Here is a 16,094-nt window from a genome sequence, read left to right on the forward strand (position 1 = left end):
CCTGAACAATATCAGAGACGCGTTCCGATTTATAATTTTTTTCACCTGGCCCGCTGCCGTTGAGATTGCAGTGAGACGCGGAAAAAATGTGAAGTGGTGCTCTTCGCAATAAAACATCTTCGATGAGACGTGTCGAGTCTCGGCCAATCAGCGTTCAGATGTCGACAGCGTTTGGGAAGTTAGGTTAGCTTGAATGTTTGTCCGCTACATCTGCTGCTGTCACGCTGCACGGTGTAGCGATACTAACAAAGTACCCGTACGTTAAAAACGATGTGATTTAGTGTCGATACTTCATTAAAAGAGCGCACGATCAGAGCGCACGCGCTGCTCCGCTCCGTTAAATGTTGTCTGCACGCGCAGCGCTCAGAGCGAGTGACTTCGTGGCTTATCTCCGTTGCCTTTCTCCGTGGAAAAATATGTTCCGCTATTCGCCACGGAATAAATAACCACGTTTTCTACGTTATCCTCTTGTGGAAATGCCACACACGTCGTGACATGTAGCGCCCTGGTGTCTGGGTTCTATTAACGTGAAGTCAAACTGGAGGTCCCGTGCTCGCTAAAAAATGAGAATCTGAATCCGATAGATACGGTTAACAATATTTAATGGCAAGAAGTCTAAGCAGTAAATTGAAAGCGCTCTCTCTCGTGTCCCGGCTGCCGGCTCCTCACGGAGCTCAGCCTTCCCCCTCCGGGGCTTACCTGTGAAAAAGAGAACGAGCTCTCTACAAACACGCAGTCATATACTCTTCCTGTTTTCGGTCAAACAGTCACTTCCGGTTCCAGTCGCTTTCACAATAAGATTCCCGTCAATTAAAGTCACCTTCACAATAAAAGTCACTTCACGGATTTCAACCGGCTTCGTCAATCTATAATACTAACATACAGTCACTCTCATGCAACATACATTAATTCTTGCCATTTACATTTGCATAGAGTAAACATTACCCCTATGCTTCATAATACATTAATAACAACATCAATATTCTCCTTAATATTGTCTATTATAATATCTTTCTATATGTATTAATTTAAACCATAAGACCTCTGCAGATGTTATCAAAATAAACTATTACAACTTAACAATCCCTCCTTTTATACTTATCCAATAGTATAAACATCAAAGTAATATCCCTTTTATTTTGACGCTCTATGTAAACAAACATTGTACAACATTTTAATTATCACTCTATCATTCAGCATCCCTGTGGAAGAAGAACATCACTCCCTCCTTGCATCCCTGCTTCTCAAGGAAACTAAATAACACTAAGTGTCGGTGTGAATGTATTCATCACACAGGTAAAAATCTTGCTGTCCTGATGGTTCCGGTTAATGTAACGTGTGCACTGTCTAAGTGTCTCTGTGCAGGTGTCTGTGCATCCCTGTGAATCCAGTCCCTCCGCATACATGCTCTGCAACTCCAGTATTCCTCCAAGCAGATTGTCAATGATGGTTGCGATCGTCCCACTCAGCTGAGGGAGCATGAACTACTGCTTCCACAGACTGCAAGCAGTTAACTGTCTACCAGCAATTCACACTCACTAAATCTCAGCTGAGGACTTCTCAAGGATCTCGGCCTTCATGCAGCTACCTGCATGCAGTGGTTCTCTGGTCGAAAAAGCCTTGTCTCTGGAACCTGTCTCATACCGGGCGTCCCAGCCCCTGGGGAGATATTATTCCTCATGGTTTTCACTGGCTGAGCCGTCGGTGGATTCGCATATCCACATGATGTCATCTGTCCTTCTTCCTCTTCTCCGAATGGCATCGCAGGGGTCTTCAGCATGGCTCCGTCTGCTCCTCAGTCTCTCTGAGTCAGGTGATGATGGTGTCCGATGCTCCTGTGGGCAGCTCCTCATGGCAGGTCCTCACAGCAGGCAGCCAGCACACGATGGACGATGCTGGAGCGTCAGGTGTAGCTGTTGGAGAAAATGAGAAAACACAACACAGCGGCCACTAGGGCGGCTCTATACAGAATGTGACACTTGACTATGAAAAATTATCTATATCATAATTTCTATATTTAAATAAGTATCTAATACTTTCTAGGCTTGAATTCGCAATCTTTAACTGAGTCGGAGGAGCAGCTTCTCACCCCGTCCAACAGAGTCTCAATTACTTATCCAATCCAATCTAACTTTATTTATCTTTACCGGTTATGATAAGTGTAATTGATCCTATCTATGGCCCTTGACTAGGGCATAGAAATATTCAAATCCTACTAGGATCTGATAGCAGGCAGGTATTCGTCCAGCACCCTCCTTTCTCGTGCTCGAACCCCTAAAACAGCTTATGGGGAAAAACAAAACATTTGCACCTCGAGGTGCCATTAATGACAGGAGACAGTGAGCAGTGAGAGTCAATGTTGTCTGCACACATCTTCCTATGTTGCAGTCCTAACTCTCGCTCTAATGTCTCAGATATGAACATAATTACAAAAATGTGAAATGGTGTCACTTGTGTGAGACCACTCACATCGAGGGCGCTCCGAGGTCCTTGCAATGACTTCAGAGCACCCCATTCGCCTGGACTTAGTCCACTGGCTCCTGGTGGGCTCCGGTAACCTGCTCAAAGAAAAACTTAACTGTGGTTAGTTCATTTCTCAAACATTCTCCAAAACCACGCCATGAACTCTGCTATCCCCTCCCTGGGCGATAGTCTGCTCCTGTGAATGTGTTCTCTAGATATATTTCTTCATGTAGGTGCTTGTTTCTAAATGTGTTAAGTGTTTGGTTGCAAAGCTGTGTGCCAGTCAGACCTGATCACTCCTCGAACGCCACATCTCGGTACCAGCCACAACTGTCTCTGCATCTCCCATCCCTCCCTTTTCTGAAACAACCTTTGATTCAGAAAACTCAAGGTGGATGCATGTTGCAGTCAACTTCTTGCTTGTTAAGGGGATCAGGTACTGAGGCTTAATATATGTAAGGAAATGTAAATGTAGAGCACAGAAATTCCTAAAAAATGTCAGATCAAAATCCCTCAAAAAATCGTAAATCGATTTTTCGAAAGAAATTGAAAGACAATTTTTTCTACACTGTGTCTAAACATGGGTGCGGTGCGGTTGGGATACATTTCAAATTAGCAAATGTACAGTGTACACAATTATACAACGTAGTCTCAAATATGGGAAAAGACTGTTACTTTTATGCAATTTTTTTTTTTTTTTTCAATCTTTCGTAAACAAGATGGCAGAAACTGTTACTTTGGTTAAACAGCAATCACAGACAATCAAAGCAGTCAAGCATCAAGACTTGTTACAGCCTGCAGCTGTCAAAAATGGGAAAAGGACGTTATTACACAAAACATTTAACAATATACTGTAGAATGGGAGAATATTTGTTACTTTAAACAAAACTGCCAATTTAGCACGTCGCATAAATAGGTGTCAGTTTCTTAACAGCTCATGAGAAATCGATTACTCGTACGTCCAACGGACGACTGTAATAATAACCACTATTTTTCCAAAAAACAGTAAACCCAAAACTATCCTTTGAAACCGACTAAAATAAAAAAAACTTCAGTTTTGAAACGGTGATGAGAAATCAATTACTCGTAAGCCTAACGGCAGTTACTGTAATAATAACCACTGTCTTTTCCCAAAAAACAGTAAACCCAACACTATTCTCTAAAACTGTCAATCAAAAAAACAAAAAGATAAACAAATAAAAACTCAGTACTGAAACAGTGATGGGAAATCAATTACTCGTACGCCTAACGGCATTACTGTAATAATAACCACTGTCTTTTCCCAAAAAACAGTAAACCCAACACTATATCTTCAACACTGGCAATAGTACTCAAAGAAAAATATCTCTTAAATCCAAATTGTCAAAATGTGTTGGTGAAAACAGCAGCAGCATGTAACTGGTGTGTCGGATGTAATTTACAACAACAACCACGTAATGGCGTCTTCTACTATGCTAATGTGTCTCACCCCCACTGACCTCGTGTCTTCTCACAAGGGAACAAGAAAAAATGTAGTTTGACCTGGCCCGTGGTGAATCCGACTCGCACTTTTTTACCCCATGTACAGTATTAAAAAAAAAATTAGCACGTTGATCTGGTCATAACAGTTCGTTAATAGCGTACTTACACGTAAGTGTATCGGGCTCGCCGGCCGTCAATCACACTATTAAATTGAGTCTACCCAACAGTTATTTAACTTTAGTTTTCTAACGCTCTGTCTAAATATTAGACTCTAGACCACGTGTCGTTCTTCACAAATTATTTCAATGTGCGCCGATGGCCGGAACTTCCCAGCTCAAGCTTACGGGTGTGCACGTCGCAAGCTCAACAAAAACCTCCGCAATGACCCATGCGACAAACAAAAGTTAAACATTCAATACGTATGCAACATAACAAACAAAGCATGCATGCACCTGTGTGCAACAAACAAACAACATATAGGACAAACTACTCCAATCCGCTGCAAAAACTTCTCCCACTGGCTTATGCCCTTATCGTCGTTTTCGACGGTAAAAAAATCAATATTTTTATCCGAGGGGCTTCACACCACTCAACACGCTAAATTTCTATTCATAAGCTATGCAGATTTGATTTAACTGGTTCTGCCTTACCGTATGAGTTGCCCGCGGTTCGTCTGGAGTAGCGTGAAATTGCCCGGTCCTGTCGAGCCACGAGGTCCAACAGTCCACGTTGGGCTCCAACTATTAACGTGAAGTCAAACTGGAGGTCCCGTGCTCGCTAAAAAATGAGAATCTGAATCCGATAGATACGGTTAACAATATTTAATGGCAAGAAGTCTAAGCAGTAAATTGAAAGCGCTCTCTCTCGTGTCCCGGCTGCCGGCTCCTCACGGAGCTCAGCCTTCCCCTCGGGGCTTACCTGTGAAAGAGAACGAGCTCTCTACAAACACGCAGTCATATACTCTTCCTGTTTTCGGTCAAACAGTCACTTCCGGTTCCAGTCGCTTTCACAATAAGATTCCCGTCAATTAAAGTCACCTTCACAATAAAAGTCACTTCACGGATTTCAACCGGCTTCGTCAATCTATAATACTAACATACAGTCACTCTCATGCAACATACATTAATTCTTGCCATTTACATTTGCATAGAGTAAACATTACCCCTATGCTTCATAATACATTAATAACGACATCAATATTCTCCTTAATATTGTCTATTATAATATCTTTCTATATGTATTAATTTAAACCATAAGACCTCTGCAGATGTTATCAAAATAAACTATTACAACTTAACAGTTCATAACGTCACCCGTAGGCGCACTTAGCTCCGTGAATGTCTCCGACTACGTGAATGACTTCCGCATCCAGCGCCACGTGAGCAGCAGCAGCCAATTAGATTCAACAGAGGAGCAGCTCAGCGCTGATTGGCTCTCACAACGCAGCGTTCCGTCCTCTTCCTCTCCGCTCTTGTTTCCCCTGCGCCGCTCTGCACTTAACTTTTTTTATACTCCGTGACTTATTGAGTGCCGTAATAATCGCGCGACACAACGAATCGAAAATGAAATTCGTTGCCAACTATTTTAATAATCGATTATCGATTCGTTGTTGCAGCCCTAGCATTGATGCATGCATCCGTTTCCAGCGAGACTGCTACCTCCAGATGGACGGCCCTGTACGCCATACAGGTAAATATAACACCGTATCGTTTACAGGTTGATCTTCCCTTCTTTATTGGTCCAAAGTAATCTACCCCTGTGTTGGTGAATGGTGGTAGATCAGGAAGGACTCTCTCTCTAGGAAGATCTGCCATCTTCTGTTCAATTGCTCTTCCATTGTAGCGTCGACAAAAGCTGCCTTCGGCAATTACCTTTCTGACAGCTGAATTGGCGTTTGTAATCCAAAACCGCTTCCTCACCGAGGACAGAGTATGAGCTCGTCCACCATGGCCAAGATTGTGGTGAATATGCTTGAGGATGAGCATAGATACGTGTTGATCTTTGCAGAGGATGAGTGGATGTTTGGCTTCTTCAGGCATTGCTCCTCTGCCCAACCTTCCTCCAACTCTTAATAGCCCATCTTCCAAAATTGGATCCAGCTTATAAACAGGACTCTGCTGGCTCACGGTTGCTTTCCTGGATGACAGGTCAGAAATGTCCTCACTAAATCTTTGTCCCTGACAGTATCTGATGATGGCAATTTCTGCTCCTATTAGATCATCCAGTGTCAAGATCACCCTATTTGACTCAGCTGTGACCCTCTGTCGTTTAGCAGCCCGCTTTGACCTATTCTGACTGGTGTCCTCCAACTGATTAACCACAGATGCCTCCAATTGCTTTCTCTGGCGAGTCTGTGTCAACAACATGGTCTTTAATCGGAGGAACCAGGCAACTGCTGTTTTGAGCCTCCTCCAGTTGGAAAAGTAGGCAATAAATTGGTCAGTAGGACTAGGCACGTCCAATACACTGATGACATTTACTGTTGCCTCTTTTCTCACCTCTTGGTCATCTGAGTCCACTAAGACTTCCAACACAGTCTTAGGCCAGTCCTCTTCATGCTTCCAGATAAATCCAGGACCTTCAAGCCACCTGCTACTCTTCACAAAGTCTGAGGCCTTCATTCCCCTTGACGCGTCGTCGGCTGGATTGTCTTTGGAACTGACATGTCTCCACTGTGAAGGCTCCGATGTCTCTCTGATGGTCGAGATTCTGTTGGCCTTACTGATTAGTTTGTTCATGTACCCTGCATACTCCTTGTGCAAACGTGTGTTGCTAAGAAACCTCTTTCTCAAACCCTGGATCCTTTGTCTAGCCACAGCAAAGTTATTGGGCAGATAGACCTCTTGTTTCCTGTAAGGCAACTTCAAACAATATTTCCCATCCTGAAGTACTGCAGAGCGCTCCATGGTTTCCAGAAACTTGAGGTCTTCTCTGGACATTTCCTTCTCCTCGGTCTTTTCATTAAAGTCATGATTGTCCTGATGGGCCAGCAGTTTTTGCAGTTTGCACACAGAGATCCTGTTAACTGTAGCAGAGGAAATATCTGCCCCTATAGCACCACTGTTTCCATTCAGTGGACCATTAACAGCCCATCCTAGCACGGTCCTGATAGCATATGGGCCATTCCCACGGCTGTTGATGTCCTCCCAAGGTTCCAATATCTTGGGAGCGTCAGTTCCAATCAACAGGTCCACGCTTGCCTTTAGGTCTGGGATGTGAACTTTCGACAAATACGACCAGTTTGCGAGGTCTTCAGGTGTCACCATGTTATCAGCAGTGACTGGCATTTTATTTTGTGTTAACACGTCTGGTAAAATATAAAAGTCGTCACTGTCCAGACTAGGGCTGCAACAACGAATCGATAAAAATCGATTATTAAAATAGTTGGCAACGAATTTCATTATCGATTCGTTGTGTCGCGCGATTATTACGGAGTATAAACAAAGTTGAGTTGAGCGCAGAGCGGCGCAGGAGAAACAAGAGGGAGAGGAGAGACTGAACGCTGCGTTGTGAGAGCCAATCAGCGCTGAGCTGCTCCTCTGTTGATGAATCTAATTGGCTGCTGCTGCTCACGTGGCGCTGGATGCGGAAGTCATTCACGTCGTCGGAGACATTCACGGAGCTAAGTGCGCCTCCGGGTGACGTCATGACCCCAGACACCAGGGCGCTACATGTCACGACGTGTGTGGCATTTCCACAAGAGTATAACGTAGAAAACGTGGTTATTTATTCCGTGGCGGATAGCGGAAAATATTTGTCCACGGAGAAAGGCAACAGAGATAAGCCACGACGCCACTCGCTGTGAGCGCTGCACGTGCAGACAGCATTTAACGGAGCGGAGCAGCGCGTGCGCTCTGATCGGGCGCTCTTTAAATGAAGTATCGAACTAAAAATATGCTAAATCACATCGTTTTTAACGTACGGGTACTTTGTTAGTATCGCTACACCGTGCAGCGTGACAGCAGCAGATGTAGCGGACTAACATTCAAGCTAACCTAACTTCCCAAACGCTGTGGACATCTGAACGCTGATTGGCCGAGACGCGACACGTCCCATCAAAAATGTTTTATTGCGAAGAGCACCACTCCACATTTTTTCCGCGTCTCACTGCAATCTCAACGGCAGCGGGCCAGGTGAAAAAAATAATAAATCGGAACGCGTCTCTGATATTGTTCAGGGGGCCGGTCCACATGGGGACCACTGCTCAGGAGAGGAAAGCTGTCAGTCTGTTTGTGACGGTTCATCACCATGGTGACCAGTGGATCTCCAGGACCTTTCCATGACTTTAAACCACATTTCCATGATTAAACATTTCGTGAAAACGCTGTCTATACGTGACAAAGTGAGAAGATGTAGTATTTAAACTAACAATGAGAATTCCAAAGCATACCGTATATATACCGTGTAAATTAAAATTTGAATAAAACAAATTTGCATTACTTTTCCAAATATTTTGGGATTTTATTTTTTTCAATTACTTGTCTAGGCCTGCTAATAGCCATTTTAAAATTCCATGACTTTTCCAGGTTTTCCATGACCGTACGGGACCCTGTTTTCAATAAAGGGTTGAAAATTAAAGTTTTTTTGTTTTTTTATCCGATTAATCGATTAATCGATAGAATAATCAACAGATTAATCGATTATCAAAATAATCGTTAGTTGCAGCCCTAGTCCAGACCAGATACCTCCAAACCACTCAGTGTGAGCTGGTACAACGGTTTCCTGTCCCATTGTCTGCAGCAAGAAATTGGTTCTTTTGCCTGTAATATTCAGCTTCTGCATTAGATGTTCTGAGCAGAATGTGGCTGAACTACCAGGGTCCAGGAAGGCATACGTTTTAATAATGCGATTTCCTCTTGCAGATTTCACCTTGACGGGGATAATTGATAGAACACAACGGTCCTTACCGGCCCCTGTATGTCCACACGTTTTCAGTGAAGTTGGCTCTTCGTTAGATGATTCTTTTAACTGTGCAAGCTCTGGTATTCGCCTTTTGATATGAAGCACAGTGGGATGAGTTTTATCGCAAACTTTGCAAAACAAGCGCCTTTCGCAATCTCGGCTTATGTGCCCAACACATAAGCACGCAAAGCAAACTTCCTGTTCCCTCAGAAAGTGAAGTTTTTCCTTGTGTTCCCTTCCATTGAACAGTTTGCACTCCTCTAATGAGTGATTTTTAGTGCAACACAGGCACCCAGATTTCTCAGTTTTCCCTGGTTCTGATGTTGGTTTCCTAGCTCCCTCAGGCCAGTCCCTAGAGGTTACTGTCGTCGCAACAACATTTCTCCTCCCTCTGTTGCTGGGCTGGGATTTAAACCGTGTCCCAGTAACACCAGTTGATGTGTCCTGTATGTCACCAAACAAAGGGTCAAAAAGAATTTTGACATGACGCTCAATGAATCTGACCAGATCCATGAAGTGAGCTCTTTGACTGGTCGTTTCCATTATCCCATGAGCTTTGGTTCTCCATTGCTCCCTCATCTTGAATGGTAACTTCCACATAATGGCTCTCATGTTTACAGGCATATCCAGTTCCTGCATGTACTGGAGCTCCTCTATAACGTTGCAGCAACCACGTAAGAACAAAGCATAGGCTTGAAGTGCTTTACCATCTTCAGATTTTATTGCTTGCCAGGACAAAGCCTTGTCCATGTACGCTGCTGCAATCTTATACTGATTTCCAAAGTGTTCCTGGAGAAGACCCTTTGCCACTTCATAGCCACGCTCTGGAGCCATATGTTGGCAGTTACGCACCAGCTCTCGCGGCTGTCCTCTTATAAATTGTTCCAAATAATATAAACAAACTGCCTTTGGTGCCTTTTCCTCCACTCCTTGTTCAAAGGCTTTAACGAAGCTTTTGTACTGTAGAGGGTCCCCTTCGAATGTAGGAATGTCTCTTGGCGGCAGAGATGATGAACGCTGCTCTTGCACCAGAGAGGCAGTTATTTCATTTTGCCTGTGCATGATGGCAAGTATGTCTTCAGTAGGATTTATGCGAATTTGATGGTTGGTAGAATGCCTTTCTTCGTCCTGAGCGGATGTTAGTTGATGCTGAACACGATGCGCTCCCAACATACTGTTGTCCTGCTGTTGTTCGTTAGGACTGTATCGCTGTTGTGAAGTTGTTTCAAACCTTTGTTGTGTTTGCTTTGGTCGCACGTCCTGTAACAGTGGTATATTCCATTGTGTCATGTCGTCTTGCTTCTTAGATTCTACTTCCGGCTTGTACTCCTTTGCCATAGGGTTTAAGCTGTTGACAATTTCTCGTTTCCTTTTTTCCTGGTCGAAATATGAAGCCATGCCATCGGAGGGTGTTCGAGAAGAACCTTTCAGATCAGAGGCCTGTAATACTGTCAACATAGCAGCGGAAGCAGCTATTTCAGTGTCCAAGTCATGCTGTTGTCTTCTCCTCCTCAGCTGTTGCTCCTGCTCCTCCAGTACATGGCTTTCCTTTAAAGCTGCCGCGTGAGCGATCAATGTAGCTCTATTTGCCTCCGCTTTTATCCTTACAGAGGAGGTGGTACTTGATTTCCCACTTCTATTACTTCTTTTTTCTTGAGTGTTTACTACCCATATTAGAAACACTGTCATCTGGATTAATACCATCCTCCACTTTTTCACACACATTACCTTCATATGTTGAAACCCACAATTCTGCATCAGCAATACATTCATCATTAAACATCATTTTTGCTTTAAACCATGTTTCGTGTTTTTCCCCTTCATCACATGGCAGCATACCCAACAGAAGTGTATGCATGCATTTTGCTTCATCAAACACCTCAATCAACTCTTCAAGAACACTTAGTACCTGTGTTTTATCACCCTGAGATATAAAACATTGAATTGATTTTCTCTTGACACTTGCTCTATTTAACTTTGCTTTTCTACCACTTTGCAACGTTTCTATTTTATCAGCAAGCGCCTTAGCAGTGAGCTTAACAACCCGTTTTTGCGTTTCAAGACCGCCAGGCACACCGAGTTTAGTATCAGCTTGCACATGAGTGTCAACAGTATTGTCCAGCGCCGCGTCACGCTTCTCCATGATAAAATGTCAATAGTCCATCACAACAAAGTCAAAAGCAAAGTCAATTGTTTGTGTCCGACCTCTTCGGCAACCAATGCATTGGTTTTTTTGTCCAGTCACGTGTGCTCACGATTTAAATGGCCATAAACAGTGTAGCGCTACTCATACCTCCTTGCATTGGGCGCCGTGTGTGGATCCGGTTGTGCGATTGGTCCACAGCTGCTGTTGCGTAGCGGCGTAGCTCCGTCCTGCTGATGCTCCATCGCTGATGTTGCGCAGCGGCGTAGCTCCGTCCTCCAACCCCGCCACACATCCAAACGGCTCCCGCAGCTCCTTGACTCTCCTCCGCGCCTCCGTTACATCCCAGACGTGCCGAAAGTTTGTAAACCAAGTTCCATCTGTGGTTTAGGTTTTGACTAATGTTAAAGGAGCCCTGTCCTTCACTTGGGCTACTGAGGCATTTTGGTTCCTCCGGCTAGATGTTGACGCGCTCTGTGGTTCTGCTGCTTGCTGTTCGTTTCAGACAACTTGCCTCCGACACTCTGAATGTTGTTCATAGGTTTTTAATCGTGCGAAGTCCGGTACAAACAGTTTACCAGCTCACCGTGATACGGTCAAAACCTATTTCCCTGTTCCGGGGTCAAAACACCTGCCGTCGCCAATTACCTGGTGATTAATGTAGGCGAACAAAATAACAGCAACAGCGCCACCCAGTGTATACATAAACATACATGCACCTACACAACATTTGGCTCTTACAATAGTAATGTTAATTGTTTATTGTAATGTACATTGTTTTATAGTAATGTACATTGTTTATAGTAATGTACATTGTTTTATAGTAATGTACATTGTTTTACAGTAATGTACATTGTTTATAGTAATGTTCATTGTTTTATAATAATGTTCATTGTTTTATAGTAATGTTCATTGTTTTATAGTAATGTTCATTGTTTTATAATAATGTTCATTGTTTTATAGTAATGTACATTGTTTTATAGGAATGTACATTGTTTTATAGTAATGTTCTATAGTAATGTACATTGTTTTATAGTAATGTTCATTGTTTTATAGTAATGTACATTGTTTTATAGTAATGAAGGAGGTCAGAGTCAACCCTCTCCTGAAGAAACCCACCTCGACCAAGTGTCCTCCTGTCTCCACAGCAACGACCTTCTTGACCCTCACCAGTCTGGATTCAAGGCCGCTCAACAGAGACTGGCCTCCTTGCTGTCTGAGCAGCTTCACTCTCCTCTGTCCTTATCCTTCACTCTGCTAGAGCAGCCTCTCTCTCCTCTGTCCTTATCCTTCACTCTGCTAGAGCAGACTCTCTCCTCTGTCCTTATCCTTCACTCTGCTAGAGCAGCCTCTCTCCTCTGTCCTTATCCTTCACTCTGCTAGAGCAGCCTCTCTCCTCTGTCCTTATCCTTCACTCTGCTAGAGCAGCCTCTCTCTCCTCTGTCCTTATCCTTCACACTGCTAGAGCAGCCTCTCTCTCCTCTGTCCTTATCCTTCTAGACCTTTCTGCAGCATTTGACACCGTGAACCACCAGATCCTTATCTCTTCCCTTCAGGTCCTGGTATCTCAGGCTCTGCACTCTCCCTCTTCTCTTCCTACCTCAACGACCACACTTACCGGGTACCTTGGAGAGGATCTGTGTCTGATCCTTGTCCTCTCACTACTGGGGTTCCTCAAGGCTCCGTCCTGGGTCCCCTCCTCTTCTCTCTGTACACTAATTCTCTCGGCTCTGTCATTGGCTTCTCCTACCATAGCCATGCTGATGACACCCAACTGATCCTCTCGTTCCCCCTCTCTTCATGGTTACCGGTGGAGCAGCATCCGCTTCAAAACATTGGTTCTGGCGTACCGTGCTCTGAACGGATCGGGCCCCGTCTACATCCTGGATGTGGTCACACCGTACACCTCATCACGTTCGCTCCGCTCGGCAACAGCCAACCGACTTGTGACTCCTGCACCTCGAGCTCATCACTCTACATCCAGACTGTTTGCTGTCCTGGCTCCTCATTGGTGGAACGAGCTCCCCACTGACATCAGGACAGCAGGAAGTCTCTACACCTTCCGCCGGAAACTAAAAACACATCTTTTCCGACTAATATCTGGATTAAAACACAGATTAGCACTTCAGTGGCTCTTACTTCTGGTACTTTTGTACTTCGACTTTCTTGAAGAAATGTTACTTTCTGGATTCTTGTTCTGAGTTTGTACTCTTGGTTGTGTGGTCCAGTGTGGTCTAGTGTCGGCGATGCAGAACATCAGGAAAGCCGCTGTATGTCGAGCTGTTCATAAAGTTTATTTAGCGCTTAAACTTCTGGATGTGTTCATTACGATCCCTGGCCCACACACACATTCACACAGACACATTCAAACTCCTGTTCTGTATGATCATCTCCACATATATGTTTGCACACATTTATGTTATCTACTTGTTCTGGAAGAGTAGAGATGGTTATATGATGGGGTGACGAGGCACTTAAAATTAGCCGATATATTTAACACTTATGTTCACACCAAACGCGTTGAGTAGTTTGATGTTTCCACCTTTGTGTGATTTCACAAGTATAGAGCAGAAATAGTGGTTATTTCGTCCTTTGAGTTTATTTGACTTTGTGCCGTTATAAAATCAATGTTTCTGTGATCGACGCTTCCCCCTTTTGATGTCGGACGGGCAATCATCCTGAGGACTGACGTCTGGTTAGAATTAACGAGACGGTTTGAGGGCGGATCAGCCTTTGAGACGCAGAGAGAGCCTGATGTCAATCATCTCGTTAAATTAAGCGGGAAAATAGGACATTTGATCGAATTTGTTGAGCCACGTACGAGAAATAGGGCCCCGCTGCTTACAAATGTTATTGTTTTGTATTTCTGTGTTTGTACATGAAGAGCAACAAATACACATTTAGTCAGTAATGAAAGTTGATATCAGTCTGAAGTCACCGTTGTTCATAATGTGCTCCCTGCAGATGTCCAGCAGCTGGTTTGGATTAAACCAGATGTCCCCCCTGAGGACCAGGACCAAGAGGACCCGGAGCCCCTCCTCATAAAAGAGGAGCCGGAGCCCCTCCTCATAAAAGAGGAGCTGCAGGATCTCTGGACCCGTCTAGAGGGAGATCAGCTCATTGTGCTGGAGGAGGCCGATATCACCAAGTTCTTATCCACTGCTGTTACTGTGAAGAGTGAAGATGACGAACCTCAGACCTCACGGCTTCATCAAAGCCAGACGGAGGACAACAAAGAGGCGGAGCCTCCCGCCTGCAGCTCAGCTACACCAATACAGACGGAAACTGATGGAGAGGACTGTGGAGGATCAGGACCAGACAGGAACCTAAATCTACATCGTCATTCACATCCAAATGCTGATGATGAAGAGGCTTCAGACTCTTCTGAGACTGAGGTCAGTTGTGGTGATTGGCAAGAAGCTTTGTCAGATTCTGGACCTGACAGTGAAGACGGGGACAATGTCTGGAAGGAGCCCAGGGCACCTGAGTCTGCTGCACATGCCCTGAAATATAAGGAAGCTCTTGTAAGTCATGTGGGATGTAACACCGGCAACAAATCCAATGAATCACGATCAAATGAGCTCATGAGAGAGAAATCATTAAGGTGTGATGATTGTGGAAGAAGATGTACACACCAGGGACATCTGAAGACACACATGAGAGTCCACACAGGAGAGAAACCATTCAGTTGTGATGTTTGTGGGGAAAGATTTACACGACAGGGAGATCTGAAGCGACACATGAGAATCCACACAGGAGAGAAACCATTCAGTTGTGATGTTTGTGGGGAAAGATTGACACGACAGAGAAATCTGAAGATACACATGAGAGTCCACACAGGAGACAAACCATTCAGTTGTGATGTTTGTGGAAAAAGAGTTACACACCAGGGAAGTCTGAAGCGACACATGAGAGTCCACACAGGAGAGAAACCATTCAGTTGTGATGCTTGTGGGCAAAGATTTACACAACAGGGACATCTGAAGACACACATGAGAGTCCACACAGGAGAGAAATCATTCAGTTGTGATGTTTGTGGAAAAAGATGTACACACCAGGGACATCTGAAGACACACATGAGAGTCCACACAGGAGAGAAATCATTCAGTTGTGATGTTTGTGGAAAAAGATTTACACACCAGGGACATCTGAAGTCACACATGAGAGTCCACACAGGAGAGAAACCATTCAGTTGTGATGTTTGTGGGAAAAGATTTACACGACAGGGAGATCTGAAGCGACACATGAGAGTCCACACAGGAGAGAAACCATTCAGTTGTGATGTTTGTGTAAAAACGTTTGTATCACAGCAAGGTCTGAAGAAACACATGAGAGTCCACACAGGATAGAATGTGTTTCTTCCAATAGCGACAAATTAACTGTGTGTTGTTCTCTTTCTGTTGTGTTTAATAAAAATAAGGTAAATTTTTTTTTATTGTTTCCCATGTAATTTGTTTGTAAATGAGATGGAAGGCAAAGTGTTTTTTAATCATTTGATAAATCTTTATTACAAACAATAACAACATACTGAGTGTCTTGGATGGAGGAAACTAAAAATAAACTAAAAACTGCACAAATACGTCTGTATTTAAAATGCATTTTCCCTGTAATTGTTTAAAGTCTACATAGAGACTTTTGCAAGTTAACTTTGTATTACTGAAACTGTGTTACACTTTCTCTTACAGATCCCATTGTTATTTTGTTTTACACACATTTTGAAGACACTACAGGTAAAGAGGGTAAATATGTTTTTATCCATATGTCACCATGAAACTTCTCCAGTTGGTTACTGACATTAAGACCATAGTTTTAATCAATTGTTCAAAAGTCAAAAGTTTTCTGAAGTGTTATGTTTAAATATGCAACTGAGGTGTTAACTAATGCTAACTGTTGGTGCTAAAGGAGAAATCTACAGACCCAAATAGACAAAGGCTGGCCAATGCTGCTGCATGCATGTGATTCTGTGAAAGAATGCCCGATGCTCCTGCAATATATGCAAATAAGGCAGATATACTGCAATGGAGTTAATGGATGCTGGGAGAGCCCACCAGGAACTATTTTAACAAAATGACCTGAATTATTGTTACTATTTTAAAGGTGTTTAAGTGTGTTGATGAATCTTTTG

The 16,094-nt window shown here is 43.7% G+C and overlaps 1 protein-coding gene and 1 long non-coding RNA gene across 2 annotated transcripts; one reads left to right on the plus strand and one right to left on the minus strand.

Annotated features, from left to right (window-relative positions):
* Nucleotides 1-585: 585 nt before the first annotated feature.
* On the minus strand, nt 586-3,051 carry LOC130198244 (uncharacterized). The gene is made up of 2 exons (XR_008832585.1): nt 2,470-3,051; nt 586-2,274 (listed from the first exon to the last, which is right to left on the minus strand). It is a non-coding gene; the product is annotated as an uncharacterized LOC130198244 (long non-coding RNA).
* Nucleotides 3,052-13,015: 9,964 nt separating this feature from the next.
* LOC130198235 (gastrula zinc finger protein XlCGF8.2DB-like) lies at nt 13,016-15,398 on the plus strand. Its single transcript, XM_056421382.1, has 2 exons — nt 13,016-13,113; nt 13,934-15,398. The coding sequence occupies exon 2, from the start codon at nt 14,554-14,556 to the stop codon at nt 15,316-15,318; it is 765 nt and encodes a 254-aa protein (XP_056277357.1). The 5' UTR covers nt 13,016-13,113; nt 13,934-14,553; the 3' UTR covers nt 15,319-15,398.
* The last annotated feature ends 696 nt before the right edge of the window (nt 15,399-16,094 follow it).

Source organism: Pseudoliparis swirei, chromosome 8 (genome assembly GCF_029220125.1).
Source record: "Pseudoliparis swirei isolate HS2019 ecotype Mariana Trench chromosome 8, NWPU_hadal_v1, whole genome shotgun sequence".
In the NCBI taxonomy this organism is placed as follows: Eukaryota; Metazoa; Chordata; class Actinopteri; order Perciformes; family Liparidae; genus Pseudoliparis; species Pseudoliparis swirei.